General features: G+C 45.0%; 1 protein-coding gene across 1 annotated transcript in view; it reads left to right on the forward strand.

Annotated features, from left to right (window-relative positions):
- Window positions 1-16,628, forward strand: part of Ttll11 (tubulin tyrosine ligase-like family member 11) — a gene marked incomplete at its 5' end in the record, with an annotated part of 236,943 nt that overhangs the window by 81,091 nt on the left and 139,224 nt on the right. The window contains 3 exon segments of the mRNA XM_013513286.1: window positions 2,706-3,281; window positions 15,564-15,659; window positions 16,437-16,552. Of these exon segments, the coding sequence (XP_013368740.1) occupies window positions 2,706-3,281; window positions 15,564-15,659; window positions 16,437-16,552 (788 nt within the window).

The following is a 16,628-nucleotide window of genomic DNA, read 5'->3' on the forward strand; positions in this document are numbered from 1 at the left end:
TAGCCAAGATCTATTAAGTTTGGAATTTCTTGGACTGGAGCAGGGGCCTAGATCTATACACTCTGTTTTGATTTTGATCTATGACTTCTAAGAGCCAGCACCTTAGCTCTTTCCTTTAGTAACTTGGGGTGTGTGTGTGCGCAGGGAAGGTGCTTCTTTCTTAGTTTCAAGATGGTCATGCTCAGCTGGCAGACCCCTCATATAACAACATGGAGATATTAAGTCTAAGATACTGAGAGAGTCCTTCCTAGGGCAATCAGAAAAAGAGAACTTTAATCTTATCAAAGGTTTAAAAAAAGACAGGGAACTAAGGTGGGATCAGAGACCTCAGTTCTCATCCTACCACCCCCACCTGACCCCCAATAGCCAGCGAGAAGACCCCAGACAAATCACCTCTCTAAGCCTCAACTTCTGCTTTGAATTATGAAAGGATGGGACGGTGTTGATCTCCACAGATCTTTTCAGCTCTAAAAATTCAATGATGCTATTAGTATTAATAACCTTGATGTGTAGTTACTACTCCGGCAGAGAGCAGAAGAAATATTCAGTAATGCGATGAATGACAGAGACTATTGACCATAGGGTTTAATTTATTTAAGGCACATACACTGAATTCAAAGGAGACAATATTGTTCCTGATGATGTATTGAACTGTTAGTATCTTTGGCATAGCAAAAGCTTTCCAGAGGGAAAAATTACCCATCAGTGCCAAGTTGACATTTTTCTCTTCCTGAGCCGTAACTGCCAGTTGTCCAGCCCTCTCCTATTTACTATAAAGGGCCATGTGTATGAATGCTTTGGATGAATATTAACTAACTACATAAACGTCAAGGTCACCGTTGCAAGCGAGGCTTGGTGGAAGGCCCTGGGAGCCTTGCATTGATCTCCTGTGAAGTTCCATTCTTGAATCCTGCTGACAAGGGGAAACAATTGATGTGGACCATTATTAAGGCTTTAAGTGTTTCTCCATTGTTAAAGATCTTTTACAAGCCCGGAATAACTGATAGTCTCCAAGGAATTGGCAAAAGCTTCACTTAGAAATATAGGCTGGTCAGAGAGATAAGTACGGCCCAGAGTGCAGATGTCCTGATTGAGGCTTACACAGCAAAGGTGGAGGCCGAGGGGAGCCCGGTCCTGGGGCACATCTCCAACTCGGCTGGCACGGTCACAGCTCAGAGCAGGACTTCCACACCGGATGTTGCAGAGGACGTGACTCCCTCTTCTTCACACTTCCTGTGGATCCTCTCCCCTGGTGAAAACCTCTTGGCCTGTCAGGATATCCATTCCCCATAGGAGAACCTTTTCCCATTTTCTATTGGTAAAACTAAATATCTGAGATTGGACAACTTATAGAAATTTATTTCCTAGAGACCAGAGACTGGCTGGTCCAATACCAAGGTGGTGGCATCTGCTGAGGGCCTTCTTGCTGCATCTTAACATGGCAGAGGGCATCACGTGGCAAGGTAGAGCCAAGTGTACCAGCTTGAGCCTCTCTTCCTCTTCTTATAAAGCCATCAATGACCTCATCGAATTAATTCTGTCCTTAAAGCCCCACCTCCAAATACTGTCCACATAGGAATTTGGAGATTAAGTTTCCAACACAGGCCGGGGGAGAGGGGGCACGTTCAAACCATTTCACTGGAGAAATTGGGTGTATATGAGTTATGCCTGACTGCAGGTCTAGATCTGGACTAGTCAAGTGCCTGAGTAATTAATTATGGGAGTGTCCTGCTGACCTGGAGCTGAGAGGACAGCAGATACTGTGGCTAATAGACTTCAGTTTCAAAAAGATGTCAAGAGACTGAAGGATTAGCCAGGTTGCTAGACAAGCTTAATAATGGATGTAAGTGATAAATCTCACCTTTTCTGTGTGCTAGGTATTGCTTGGCCCTCTGCACGTTTTAGTTTATTTCAACTTTGTAAGGACCTATTAAGGGTGGGATTTTATATCCTTATCTTAAAACTAAGACTTGGTGGTATGAAGAAAGGTACAAATGCTGTGGAGTCGTCCATCTAAATTTCAAGCCCAGTTCTGCCTCTGAGTTATCTGGCAAATGACTTGGCAATAAGACAGCAGTAGCTCGGCTTCTGGTTGTTTTGTGTATGTCAGGTTCTGTGTGCCTAGTCTGTTGCAGGTGTTTTCTCACTGACTCATCAGAACAACCTGAATCCTGTTTGACAGGTGAGGAAGGCACAGGTAACTTAAGTAACTTGCCTGAGGTTGAATAGTAAGTGGAGGGACCAGAGTTTGAACCCAAGTCTCACACCAGCTGCACCCTCTTCATGTCCTCTATTGTGAAGAGGGAACACGGTTTTCTGAGAGAGTTAGGTGAGACAATTTATATAAAATGCCTAGTAAAATACCTAGCACATAGTAGGCACTCACAAATAGACTACCACCATTGTTAATTAGTTACATGGCTTTTTCAAGAGTTTAGCTAATAATTGAAGAAACAAGATTTGAACTCAAGGCTTGTGGCTGTCAATCCAGTGTGCTCTTCATTTTCCTCTGGAGCACAAATAGAAAGCAGTTCTTATGTCACTATCTTAGAACCTCATACAGTGTCATCTGCATGGAAGATGCCCAGCAAGTAACTGGTAGACAGGCATCTACTCGTCCACCAGATGTTTGCCTAGGTCCTACTGTGTTGGGGAACCTCAGAGGAGAAGAGTAGCACACTAATCATTCTTTTCCCCCTTCCTAGGTTCAAATGGTGAAAGATGGTGACCCCTCCTGGAAGCCCACTTTTATTGTGAAACCTGATGGTGGTTGTCAGGGTGACGGAATCTACCTCATTAAAGATCCCAGTGACATCCGGTTGGCTGGGACCCTCCAGAGCAGGCCAGCAGTGGTCCAGGAATACATCTGCAAACCTCTCCTCATCGACAAGCTCAAGTTTGATATTCGTCTGTATGTCTTGCTCAAGTCCTTAGACCCCTTAGAGATTTACATAGCCAAAGATGGACTTTCTAGATTTTGTACCGAGCCATATCAGGAGCCCAGTCCCCAAAATCTACACCGTGTCTTCATGCACTTAACCAACTATTCACTGAATATTCACAGCAGCAACTTTGTCCATTCAGACAATGCTAGCACAGGCAGCAAAAGGACGTTTTCCAGCATTCTTTGTAGGCTGTCTTCCAAAGGTGTTGACATCAAGAAGGTCTGGTCTGACATCATCTCTTTGGTGATTAAGACTGTCATCGCCCTGACTCCAGAGCTCAAAGTGTTCTACCAGTCAGACATCCCCACAGGGAGGCCGGGACCCACCTGCTTCCAGGTAACCATTGGTAGCTGCCGTTGGAGTCGCAGCCTTGGCCAGGCCTGTAAGGGAGCCCTCTGACTTTATATGGGGTGAGAGATGGGGATGGGATGGCAAGAGGTGGGGACAGGGTGGTGGCTGGTGTGGGCTTTGGTGTTCAAACCTGGGCCCATCTTTTATCTTTCTATTTATTAGCTGTGTGATTGGGAGCAAGTTACTTCCTTGCTGTTATCTGTAAAATAAGACTAAAAGTACCTGTCTGAAAGGATTCTTTTATGTGTTCAATGATATGGCATATGTAAAACAGAATGCCATCCATTTATTCAACAATTTTTCCTACCAGCTTAGTAGGGATCAGACATTGTCCTAAGTGCCTGTGAGACCATAGGTCAGGTCCCTGCTGGCTGATGCACCATGGGAGATAAATCTTTTAAAAAGCAACGATTACAGAGTGCGATGGTGCTAGGGTGGACTAGGAAGCGCAGTGGGTGCTATGAGTTGGTGGAACAATCTAACATTCTTTGGGCAGCAGTGGAGCAGGCGGCAAAGTCTTCCTGGAAGAAGTGGCAGTTAGACTGGAGCCTGAGGTAACAGGTGGGGCAGGTGAGATGACAAGGGAAGAAAGAGATGGCACGTGTTGTAGGCAGTGGCAGGTGTGAGGTTCAGCCCTGGAGGTCACAGGCAATCGGGGCGTGTTTGAGGCACTGAGAGGGTTCGTCATGATTGGAGGGTGCAGTTGGAGGCAGAGAGGTGGAGAGAGACTCAGGAGGGTGAGGTGGAGGAGGCTGAGGGAACTGGGGATCCCCAGAGGGTGTCAAGCAGGGGACAGACTGCATTAAGATTTGCATGTTCTAAAGAACAGAGTGTCCACAGGGAGGAGGATGGATTGCAGCAAGGCTGGGCACTCAGCGATACCTAGTGAGACAGTGCCTTTCATTCAGCCAGTGCAGGATGCTGGCTTTGACTAGAAAGGTCTGGAAGAGATCAGGAGAATGGACAGATGTGAGTGCCGCCTGAGGAGGAGGAATGGCTGGACTTGTGACTGGCCGGGACTGGAGCAGGAGAGAGGTGAAAGTGGTGTGGAAGAAGGCTGACTTGCAGGAGGCTTGGAGACTTGAATGCATATATAGAGGCCATTGGAAGGAGACCAGGCTGGTGGGGGAAGGGCAGGTTTGGACTCGAAGAGGCTACTTGGCACCCGGGTGGAGAGGTTGAGGTGACAAGTGGATGTGTATTTGGCTGGCACTCAGGACAGAGGTTTGGGCTGGAGAGCGAGTTGGGAACTCATCCGTGTTCAGGTGCTGACTGAAGCCATGGAAATCTGTAGGATGAGAACAGGCCAGAGAGGACCGCCATTTAACTAAAGGACAGAGGAGGGGGAGCAGCAGAGACGCCCCAAAGTGGTATGTGTGATATAGAAGGGGAGCTGGGGGGATTGCTGAAAGCACCCAGGAGGGGGTCCTCAGGGAAGGCGCAGCAGGGCCAGCTACATCGAATGCTGCCGAAATGCTGAATAAGAGCAGTGCTGAAGCTATCCATGGTGATCGCTAAGCAAATGGCTGAGAACTTCGGCAACAATTGTCTTCAGCAGTGAGGGAGGCAAAGGAACGGAGAACGAAGGTAAAACATCTTCCGGGTCGAGGATGTCAGGGTGGCCAGGCAGGGGACACAGAAGTCAGATCCCCAGTAGACACATGCTAGACACATGCTGTCCTGCCACCAGGAAAATCAGAACAGGGAAGAGCAGACAAGAAGGGCAACTCTTAGATCCTCTCCACCTAACCGCAATATTGTTCTGTAGCAGTTGATAGGTATAGATTATAAGAAGAATAACACTTCCTACCTGTGAGCCATAAAACAGAACAAAATGATCGTCCAGATCCATCTCCCAATCCTACGTCTCTAATTAGTTCCCTCCATCCTATTTCTGTATGCCCACCCATGTAAGCAATATCCTAAACTTTACGTTTACCATTGTTTTATTTTTCAAAAATAGTTTTATTAAGTATAAATATACTCCCAGGTGATATGTTGTCTTGTTTTGCCCGGTTTTGAGTTTTAAAAAGTGTCATCTTCTGACACCTTCTTTTGTACCTCACACAATGTTTCACAGGCTCACCCATCCAGATGGGGCCGTGGGTGCTCATATGCTTGCACCCTTGTGTATCCTGTCATAAATATGTGTGATTCATTGATCAGTTCTTCTGCTGGGTGATGTCTGAGTGTTTCCAGCCTATGGTGGGACAGTTACAGGCAGCGTGGGACAAGAAGTGAGAAGAGGGGGTATGGGAAATGTTTCATAGAGGGAGTATTTATTCACCAGGAGGTGGAGCCAGGCCTCAAGTGCAGCTCTTAGCCCAGAGAGGTGCTTGAGGGCTGGGTACCACTCAGGAGGGCCTCCTGAAGCCTTTGGAGGGGGATTTAGGTAGTGATCAGGATCAGGGTGGTGGGATCATTGTCCAGAGATCTTTCCCTGAGCCCTTGGGCCCCAGGCTTTATTTTCTCGGCAGGATGTCCAGCTCAGATGGTAGAAAGGGTAAGTGAGCAGAACTTAAACTTGAACCGGAGAAAACAAATCCTGACGCATGCTACCAAAAAGGGAGGGCAAAGGAGACAGTTGTACTGTGGACATGTCCAGGGGTCATCCCAGGGGACTGTGTGGTCACATCTGTTTGACAGTGACAGCTATTCCAGGATTATCATGTGGGCCCTGGCAGGAATGGCTAAGCAACAGCGCCCGGGCATGGTCAGCGTGGCAGTGGGGAGGACAAGGGTGGTTGTTTTGCTGCGTGGCTTGCTGTGGACAAGCTGCAAGGGGCAACCGTCAGGGTGGAACCTGGGGCTCACAGTGTGGGAACTGGAGGGCAGACAGACAGGGAGCTGCTGGTTTGGACTGAGCATCCCTAGCAACTGGAACCACAGCCTTGTGACCATTTTCCACTGCTTGACCACACTAAATGCTTCCAGGAGGAATGCAAGTCCAGATGCAACGCTCTTTCCAGCTATGTGACCTTGGAAGGGTTTCTTCACCACTCTGCACCGCTGTTTCTCTCTCTGTAAACCACCTACACTAACTTCCCTATCTGCCTTTGTAGGACGAAGCAATGTAGTGAAAACGCTTTGATCAGGTATAAAGTTGTAGAAGTTGCGATTTGTTTTACCACACATTTCAGATGCACAGTGACACTGAGGGAAAACATCTTTCTCTCCTTGGAGTCCTCTCTTGCTTTTTTCTTCTCAGTTGTTCGTGGAGTTTCAGATCCCTGCACTGACTTGGAACACAAAGGTTTAGTGCCGTGCTACAGTTTGGCCATCAATTTGCTGTGTGATCTTGTATCAGTCACTTAACTTGTCTCTGCCTCGGTTTCCTCACCTACCTGACAGGGTTGCTGTCCAACTGGAATGAGATCAAGATTACAAAGGGCTTTGCAAACTAGAATGCGCTACCCTGACACAATAAATCGTTGTGTAGCACCTTTTTCTTGTAGCCTGGGCCGGGCCAGAGGCGGCATTCCAGAACACAAGCTGTAGCCAACAAAATTACATTCATCGTAAACATGTGACTGTGACCCCTTGCCAGTCATAGCCACAATAACTACTTGGGCACTGCTCAGACTGTGGGCAGGCTTCCTGTAATCTGTTGCCTGGGAGCAGGGCTGCCCTATCATCCCAGCCTGTGCCCTGTCATTGTCCAGGCAGTGCCAGCAAAGCATATCCTCACACCCATCCTTGTGGGGGCAGCGGTGCGACCCCAGCTTAAACAGCAAGGTTTATCTGGGTCTGGATGATTCACATGGCAGAAATACGCACACAGAGGAAAGGTTTTCAGCTCATCTTTCAAGAACATTCTTTCCCATTCCATGGCGTGGTCTGGATCTTCCTCCTGCCTGTGTGTCTAATTCTGTCCTTGGCTGTGGCCCTTTCCCTTAGATGTCTGAAGCAGATGCCTTTCCTGAGTCCTAAGATATTCCCCCGTCTCCTCTCTGCTCCTGTGACTTCGTCCTTACCCTGCAGCCCAGGCATCGCACAGCGGGGAGGCCAAGGAGCAGGGTAGTGGTCAAGGGCTTCGTTTTGTTCTTAACACCCTGTGTTTGAGCCACTCCAGCGCCCCTCTTCCAACAACTCTAGCTGGTGAGTTCTGCAAGTTAACTTCTTAGAGTTTGTTTTTTTGCCTGTAAATAGAGGGATTACTTGTAACTACCTCTGAGAGCTGCTGTAAACTCAAATTAAGAGAAAGCTAGGGGCTGGGGATTTAGCTCAGCGGCACAGCCCCTGTCTGGCAAGCGCGACATCGTGAGTTCAATTCCCGGTACCAGAAAAAAACAAAAAAAAAAGAAAAAAAAAAAAAAAAAAGAAAGCTATATGGAACTGTTAACATAATAAATGATAGTTTTTAGGATTATTTTCATGACAATTGTTCTCAAACCTATGAGGTTTGAAGTTATAGGAAATCGTGCAATATTCACTTTTTAAACTTAACTGGAACACTGGAGTTCCAAGTCCTTAGCCTGGCGTCTGTCACCTCCCAGACAAGCCCTAGTCTAATGTTCCTGTTCCCCACCTGAGCCCTCACTCCTACAAACATATCGGATTCCTCTCTCGGAGAACATCAGTGCTTTCCCAGTCCCTCCCTTCTGTTCCCTTCTGTCCTGGCCAACCTGAATCTTCTTTCTTCTTCTCACTGTTTTTTGAGATTCTGTGTCTTCCAATGTGCTACTCATGTCCCGCCTTCTCTGTAGATCTTTCCTTAACTGCTTCTCTTATTTGAACTTTTATCTTCCTTTGGACTCTAACACATTCCCTGGGCTCCAGTGAGACAGTCCTGAGCAGCTGTGGGACATGTGGCTACAAATAAGGCAAAGCCCCCACCCCTAAGGCATATTCAGTTTAGTAGTGGCAAACAGACGCATGAGAATCATAGTTCCTTGTAAGCAGTGCTGTCAGAGGGACACGCGATGCTGGGAGCACACATGAAAGACAGAATTGGCTCCTGCCTGAAGGCTTCCCAGAGGCGGGGACGCTCAAGTGGAACACAAGAATTTGCCAAGCAGAAGGTGAGGGACACCATACTCTGCTGGCTTCCTTCCTGCCTCATTGGCTGCTGTTTCCTAGCCTCCTCCTCTGGACCTGTCAGTGTTTGAGATTTCTGGGGCTCAATCTTTGGAAATTTATCCTCTCAGCTACCATCACCCCCTACATGATCTCATCTAGCCCCATGACTTTAAGAACTAGTTACCTACCTCTGAATCCTAGATTTGTATCTCCAATCTTGACATCTCCTTGAACTCCAGGCTGGTACATCCCGGGACCCACTTGAATTTTCTACTGAGAGAGCTAGTGGGCATCAACTTGTACCACATCCAAATCTCACCCTTGACTCTTTCCCATTTCAGTAAATGGACAATATTTAATCCCTTAGAGGGAAAACCTGGCTCTTCCTTACTTCTTCTGTTTCCCACTTTCCTACTTCCCATCCATACCCAACCCTTAAAATATGCTCGAAAGTACGTTCCAGATGTAATCACTTTTAACCAGTTCCATTGTTCCCACCACAGTCTTGGTAGCTGTCACCTTGCAGTTGAACTACTAGGACAACCTCCTAATTGGCATCACTCTTTCTACTCACTCTCTGCCTGGAGCTATTTTTTTCTGACTGCAGCCAAAGAGATCCTTGAAAAATATAAGTTGGATCAAGTGACTTCCCCTGCTCAAACCCACAATGGCTTTTTCATTGCACTTAAAATCCCAGCTCCTTATCATGGTCTACAAGATGCTACATGATCCGTCCTTTGTGCTTCTGTCTGACCTCATTTCCTACCATTCTCCCTCCTGCTTTCTCTTTGCTGTCATTCAGGAGTGGCCTTTGTTCTGGTTATTTCCTCTGCTTGGAATGCTCTTCCACAGCTCTTCAAAAAGGGCTTATTCTGTCACTCTGTTCAGTCCTCATTCCTATGTCACTTTCTGAGACGTTTGCTTCTAGTCATGATAAACAACAAAGACTGAAATTAACCGTCCTCTGCAAACAACTAAATGACCAGAAGTATAATTGTTTGTATGGATATGAAGTAAATATTTAGCTTTGGGACAATGAATAATGGCTTAGCACAGTGGCCCCTGAGAAAGCAGGTGACCAAGGTGAGTCTTATGGTTGCCTCACTTTTCTGTCTGGAGGCAATGTCATGAATGTAGGACAGTGAGGGGGACCTACACAATCTGGTGACCTCAGTGAAGAGAGGAGATGGAGATCAAAGTTTGGGAAGGCTAAAGTAGCTAGAAGTTGTGGGGTAGGAACCTGGAAAGCAAAGTGCTAAGTAAGAAAAGAACTCCTGAAATCTGCATGAGATTCCTGTGCATCTTTGCTGGTGCTAGGCCAGGTGTGTATGGAGTGTCAGTCAGCTCAATGACACCCAGAGCCTACACAGGGCATGGAAGTGTTCAAGCACTAAGCAGCCAGAGTACAATCTTTGTATGTTACGGGGACACTCAGTGGAGACTCCAGAGACGTTCAGCCTCAATGAGTAGGACTGATCCTTCCTGGTTGCCATCCAGCTTTGTCAGTCTTCAACAACAGGACTGAAATAGATAATTGCAAATAACTGATAACAAAACAAAGCCCAACACATTAAAGGCTGGCAAAATCCAGACACTTAGCATTGTAATATCACAATGTCCAGCATCCAATTAAAAATCACTAAACATTCCCCAAAGCAAGAAAAGTTAACCTATACCAATGGGGAAAATTGCTCCGTAGATTCCAAGTGTTAGTAATGATGAAACTAGTAGGAAAAGGGTGTTAAAATAGCTATTGTGACTATGTACCAAATTTTAAGGGAAATATTAGCTTGATGACGAGAGAAATGGAACCTGTTAAAAATAGCTAAGTGGAATTTTTAGAGAAGAAAATACATTCTCTGGAATGAGATACTCACTGGATGAGATTAACAGGAAACTCAACTCTCAAGAAGAAATCATCAATGAACTTTGAGACATAGCAACAGAATCCACCCAAAACAGAGAGAAAAAAAATGACAAAGGAGAAAAGAACTATGATAAAATATCAGGTGACCTAATGTGCAGCTGGAGCCCCAGAACAGACTTGATAAGTAAAACACAGAAAAATATTTGAATAAATAGTGGCCAAAATTTTCCAAATTTGATAAAATCTATAAACTCACACTCTATGAAGCTTAAGAAACCACAAGTAGGATCCCCACACACATACCACACACAGACATACCACACACCACACACACACGTACACACACACACGGGTTTTAATATGATTGTGGAAAGCCAGGTATAAGAAAATCTCTAAAGAATTCAAGAGAAAAGATATTACGTTCAGAAGAATAAAGAGTACTCATAATGTTCTCATTAGAAACTAGGCAACCTCTGGTTGTCCTACCTAGATCTCCAAATCCTCCCCTCCTTTCACTGTATCACACCCCACATTCTTACCATGAATTGTTAACTTGCCCATGGACTCCCTCCCCTCTAAAATGTACGTGAGCCAAAAGAGCAGTTACATTATCTTGTACACTGCTATATCCCCAGTGTCTAGAACCATGCCTGCTATAGGTGCTCAACAAATACCTGATAAATAAATAATGTCATCCAGGCGGAATGGCAGAGAGCAGTAAGGTATTCTCCCACCACCAGGGGTTCAGCGCCATTACTGAAGGTGTGTGGCCATGAGGGAAGGAGGGAACCTGGAGTGTGAGACAGATTCCAGATCATGAAGCAATGTTTAGGACCTTTCAGGACCTGAAGAAATTTGTGGAACTGGAGTTTCACTCCATGGGCAGATATTTTAGGCAGAGGAGCGTTAGTATCCTGTTGCAGTCTAGAAAAATTATTCTGGTGTAATGTGCCAGATGACTTGAAGAGGTGAGTTTGCGAGCAGGGAAAAGGTGAGGCATGAGTACAAGCAGTGAGAAGGAGCCAGCTCTAGAAAGCTCATGGGAGGGAGAGTGTAGAGGAGTTGGTGACCAGCTAGGTGTAAAGGGCGAAAAGAGAGGCTTCGACCTGTGTGATGGACAGATTAGGAATGCAGAAAGAGAAGAAACTTTAGGGAAAGGCTTGTATGTTTGTTATTTATTACTGTACAACAAAGGCTCAGTTAAGCCAACTTCCATTATTCGCAGCCTGTGGATGAAGAATTTAGGCATAGCTGGTAGCCTTTGGACTTACTAAGGCTGTAACCCACCCGTTGGCAGGGCTGTAGCCCTCTCAAGGACTGACTGGGGAAGGATCCTCCTTGAAATGCACCCACAAGGCTGTTGGCAGGCCTAAGGCCCTCTCTGGAAGTTGGCTGGAGAAATCGGCACCTTGCCTCGTGTGCCTTTCCATAGGGCAGCCCATTCCACGGCAGGTGGCTACCCTCAGAGTGAGAGAAAACATCCCGAGATGGAGGCCACAGTCTTTTTATAACCTAATATTGGAAGTGACAGCCCATCATTTCTGCCCTATTGTGTTTATCAGAAACAAGTCACTAGGTGCAGCCCATACTCGAGTGGGGCTGGGGGGAGATTATACGAAGGAGTGAGTACCAACTAGGAGACGAGACTCCTTCGAACCATGTGAAGAGGCTGCTGACCACAAATGGCGAGTTTGGACATGTTTAATTTGAGGAGTCTGAGACCTCCCAGTTGGAAATGCTCGATGCAGTTGGTTGCGTAGTTCTCAGGCTCTGGAGAGAATCTGCTGTTTGTGGAACACAGCTTGGAGTCTTTGTATAAATTTACAACCAGTGGCTCAGGGCCCTTTGTTTCCAACTTGGTTTGAAGCGTCTAGAGGTCAGTGATAAAGGACAGATATTTTTCAATTTCCAGGTACCCCTCAGGTAGGGGATGCTCAATACAAAATTGCTGGTTGAGTTACTCAGGAGGCAGTGTATCACTGGGTTTCGCAAGGTTGAAAATAGTCCATTCAGCAATTCTTGCTCAGCCACCAACTGTAGGGGAGACTTGGAGAGAGGTCTTCCCCTTTCTAAGCTGTGGGCTCCTGGTCAGCCTACAGTGGGTATAAGACTAGATTAGTGGTTTATCTAAAATGTAAAGATTTTACCTCAGGTACCTCAGGAGGTTAAAATAGGAAAAAGTTGGTCTGTTCTGGTTGGCTTCCTTCTTGTTTTCCCAGAAAAGAATCCTATTTTCAAAAACAGTGAATAAAGTAAATTCCTAGTTTTTTTTTTTTCCCCAGCTCAGATATTCTTCGATTTTATGGCAAGATCCACTGTAAGCTCCACCTAGTTCTGCGATTCTGCTAAGATCCATTGGTGCTGAATATTTCTTTAAACTTTTGAAAGGAAAATATTCATTTTTTCTTGAACTTGTGAAAAAATATAGTAAAGCTGACTTAACTAAACACTTAGCACTGTCAAGCACTGTGCAAAATACTCTTCATTGCATGATCTTTGATCCCATCTTTTCCACTAGAGTGTAAACTGCAAGAGGAACGGGAATTTGTCTAGCTCATCATGATAGTTCTTGCAGACAGAAGAGTTCTTAGGCCATAGAAATCAGTAAATTTTTTATTAATGAATGGGTTAAGTTTAATAAGTACTATTTATATTTCCATTTTATAGTGCAGAAATGGAGTCTAGATTTACTAACCTGCCTGTAGCCTCACCAGTTAAAAGCAGAACTAGAATATGAATAGCTCATTGTGACACCAAAGCACGCTAAGGCCATTTTTTTGTTTTGTTTTGTTCTGTTTTTTGTTTGTCTGTTGTTTTTTTTTCCAATACCGGCAATCGAACTCATGATCTCAAGCTTGCCAGGCAGGCGCTGTGCCACTGAGCTAAATCCCCAGCCCCCTAATACCATTTTTTTCCTTTTCTTTTGCTTCTTACTTTTTCTAATACTGGGAATTGAACCCATGAGTATTCTACCACTAAACTATGTCCCCAGACCATTTTATTTTATTTTTAAATTTTGAGGTAGGGTCTCATAAAGTCACTGAGGTGGAACTTGAACTTGTGGTCCTCCTACTTGAGCATTTTCCAATGCCAGGATTACAGGCATGCACCACTGCACCTGGATCAATGCCATTTCTTGGTGGAGGTCATGGGGAACTGGAAAGGGAACTAGACCATACTGATTATCATCTATAGGATGAGCATAGTCCTAGGTTTTACTTTTCACTTCCATTCTCAACAACTCTCCAAGGCAGCTATGTTATTTCATTTTTCAGGTGAGACCTGGAGAGGCTGCACACCTTACCTAAAACCTTCCAGCTATAGGGTAAGAGACTGAGCTGAAATTAAAGCCCAGGCCTTTCTGACTCCAAAGCATTTCTATGCAAGACCCAACACATTAAAGAACATGTGTCAAAGTTAGGTTCTGGAACATATAACATGGGTGGGTGCAGGTCCACATGGGCCATGAGGCCTTGCCACCCCTCCCCCAGCTACCAGCATCTCTACAGCTTTGCATTCCTGAATGCACTGGGTGTGGAACCGAGAAGAGTCCAACAGGCTGAGAGAGTAGAAATCCACATTTCTAAGATGTGGCACAAAGGAAGAGCTGAGGGCTGAGGAAGATAAATGCAGGCGCAGCAGCCTGCTGTCCTGTGTAGCCTCATCAACATCAGGCCAGGTCTGAAGTTAGAACGATGATGTCACCAGAGCCTCTTAAAGAGCTCATCACTCATATCCACTTGTCATATATTATTAAGCAGATCTATAATACATGTAGCATTTTCTACTGAATTTCCAATTTCTTCCTTTTCATGACCAGGGAAAGAAAAATAGAGTCACGATGACTTTTCCCAACTTTTCATCCTTATTGCCCTTCATTGAAACATAACTACTTCTTGAATCATTCCCAAAAATGGTCATCCAGGCTTTCATTTCATTAATATAGATGAATCTTCAGTTTAATAATTATCATTTAACTAATGCATATTCTACACAGACAAGTAAATGGATTCCCCCTCATCTTTTCTTCTGGAGTCCACAGAGGAAGCGGAGTCTACAACCATATCTTTTTCTTTCTCTAGTCTCTACATTATTTTTTGAGACTTTGGGGTTGTATCAATTATGTTAGAAACTTTCCACGTTATTGCTTCTGTAGAGATAATGAAAGTCGTTCTGAGAATCTGAAGGCCTTGTAGTCTGAATCGCGTTAGGAGCAGTGATCCTGAGGATGAGAAGTTATCCAGGTGAAGGGCCGGTGAAGGTGGACAGAGCCCAGATGCATATGGTGGCTGGACCCGACGGTAGGCCTTGCGAGGCATTAGAAGAAATCAGAGTTGCTGGAAGGCAGAGCCTCGCTGGACGCAGGCAGCATGCTGGATTCAAGAAAAGGTGCCCAACCGAGAGTGCTGAGGGTCTGCCCTGAGGGTGGGGCCGTCTTCATGGGTGTGTGGCCCATGGAGGCCTTGCATGGGGTTCCACATTCCAGAGAGCTTTGAGCCTGATTTCATGCTCTGTCACCATCATGAAATGGTTAATACTTTCCACAAAAAGGAGCTCACCTTGTCATCTTGTGCTGGGTGGCACGTAGTGTGTGATCTGTCATGCTTGCATGTGAAAGCCAGCTGTGTAGGCAGTGCTGGGGGAAATGTGTGAACCTTTCTGAGACTCAGTTTCTGCTTCTGTGAACTTGAAAGCATAGTTCCTCCTTTAAGATAACATCATGAGGATTCAATGTCATTATGAATCATTAGTGCATTGTAGAGGAATTGGTGCCTAGTAGGTACCCAGTAAATATTCTCTCTCCTTAACTAAGAGAGCATATTGGTATTATCTGGGGACTTGCTGTTCTCCAGATACACTTGCATGGCCTCTGTTCTGAGCAATGCCGGCTCAGTAGGTGTGGGGTAGGGTTGCACTGGTTTTGAAAGGGCCCTTATATGATATTCATGAATACTCTTGGTTAAGAAAGGCAGTCTTAGGTTTTCAGAGATCTTGCTAAGAAGCAACTTAAGAGAGGAGGGCAGTAGAAAAGGCAGAGGGAGAAATTGATGGACTACTACTAATCCTTAACATAATAAAAAACCTGTTAAAGAGGAAAGGTCATCATTTTATAGCACTTCAGACGACACAGATAGTGCTGAAATGCACCATGGGAATGCATCCCATTATGAGGGTTTCTATAAAATTCTCTGCTATCCATTTGGACTGACAAGTATGCTCAGAGGAACAGGGGCTATAGACCAGAGAAGCCAGGGTCGAGGCCAAGGCTGGGTCTGAGTTTGAATTTATTTTCCCCTTCATGATCCTAATATCATATTTAATTCCCAAAAAGAAACTGTGGGCTAGAGGGAGTAAGTCTGAAGCATGTTTGTTCTGCCCAGATTTTAGGTTTTGACATTCTTCTGATGAAAAATCTGAAGCCTATGCTACTGGAAGTTAATGCAAATCCCAGCATGAGAATCGAACATGAACATGAAGTAAGTATTTTGAGCATCTCATTGACTGTATGGCTAGAAAATCAAGTGTTCCTACTCTCAAGGTATCCTCTTGGCTACACGAGACTCAGCATTCTCAAATTTTCACAGCGAAGTTCTGTTCAAGTCAAATAAATTTAGTTCCGTTGAGCCCTAAACAGAGTCTATTAATATAAGACCTTTCCGACCTATGGTAATTTCCCAGCATGCCGTTCTTCCCATTTTTAAGGTCTGGAAACTTAGAAGCAGCTGAGCCTTTCCATCAGTTTTGACACAAACTAATTAGGTAGCCTCAGGAGATGAACTAATTGAAATTCTATGAATATGATTTAGCCATGTCGACATGCTTGAATCACTAAGATAAATAGTACGTTTAACAGTGGTTATATTTTTCTCCACCCCAAAATGCATTTAAAAACCTGGAAAGAAATACGCCCAAATATTAGCACTGGGCTTGATGGAGGGGGAGACAATGTAGAATCTTTTAATTTTCTTAATGCCTTTCTATATTTCCAGCTTTTCTACAGGGAACATGTATAATTTTGATAATCCGAAAACACAGTGCTATTTTTTCCTCTTCAGGTATTTTGTAATTAATAAAAAAGAGATTGGCATTCTTAAGGCAGTACTATAAGGACAGGATTAGAAATTTTTTTCTATAGATTAGCCCAGGCAAAATGTAATAGTGTAACCGCTTGACTGGTTAGAAGATGGCATACTAATGGCCACTTGGCACTGACTCGCGATCCTACTGTAACACAAAATCCTTACCCATTCAAGCTCTCTCCAGGGGTGTTTGAAAATGTCCCCAGCCTGGTCGATGAAGAGGTGAAAGTGGCCGTGATCCGAGACACACTGCGTCTCATGGACCCACTGAAGAAGAAGAAGGAGACCCAGTGAGTATTTATGACGTCATTCACTTCTAGTCACTCTGCTTCCTAACTCTGCTGCGTATCCTAAGCAGGTGAGTTA

This window comes from Chinchilla lanigera, unplaced genomic scaffold, assembly GCF_000276665.1.
Source record: "Chinchilla lanigera isolate Chin_1 unplaced genomic scaffold, ChiLan1.0 scaffold00018, whole genome shotgun sequence".
Classification (NCBI taxonomy): domain Eukaryota; kingdom Metazoa; phylum Chordata; class Mammalia; order Rodentia; family Chinchillidae; genus Chinchilla; species Chinchilla lanigera.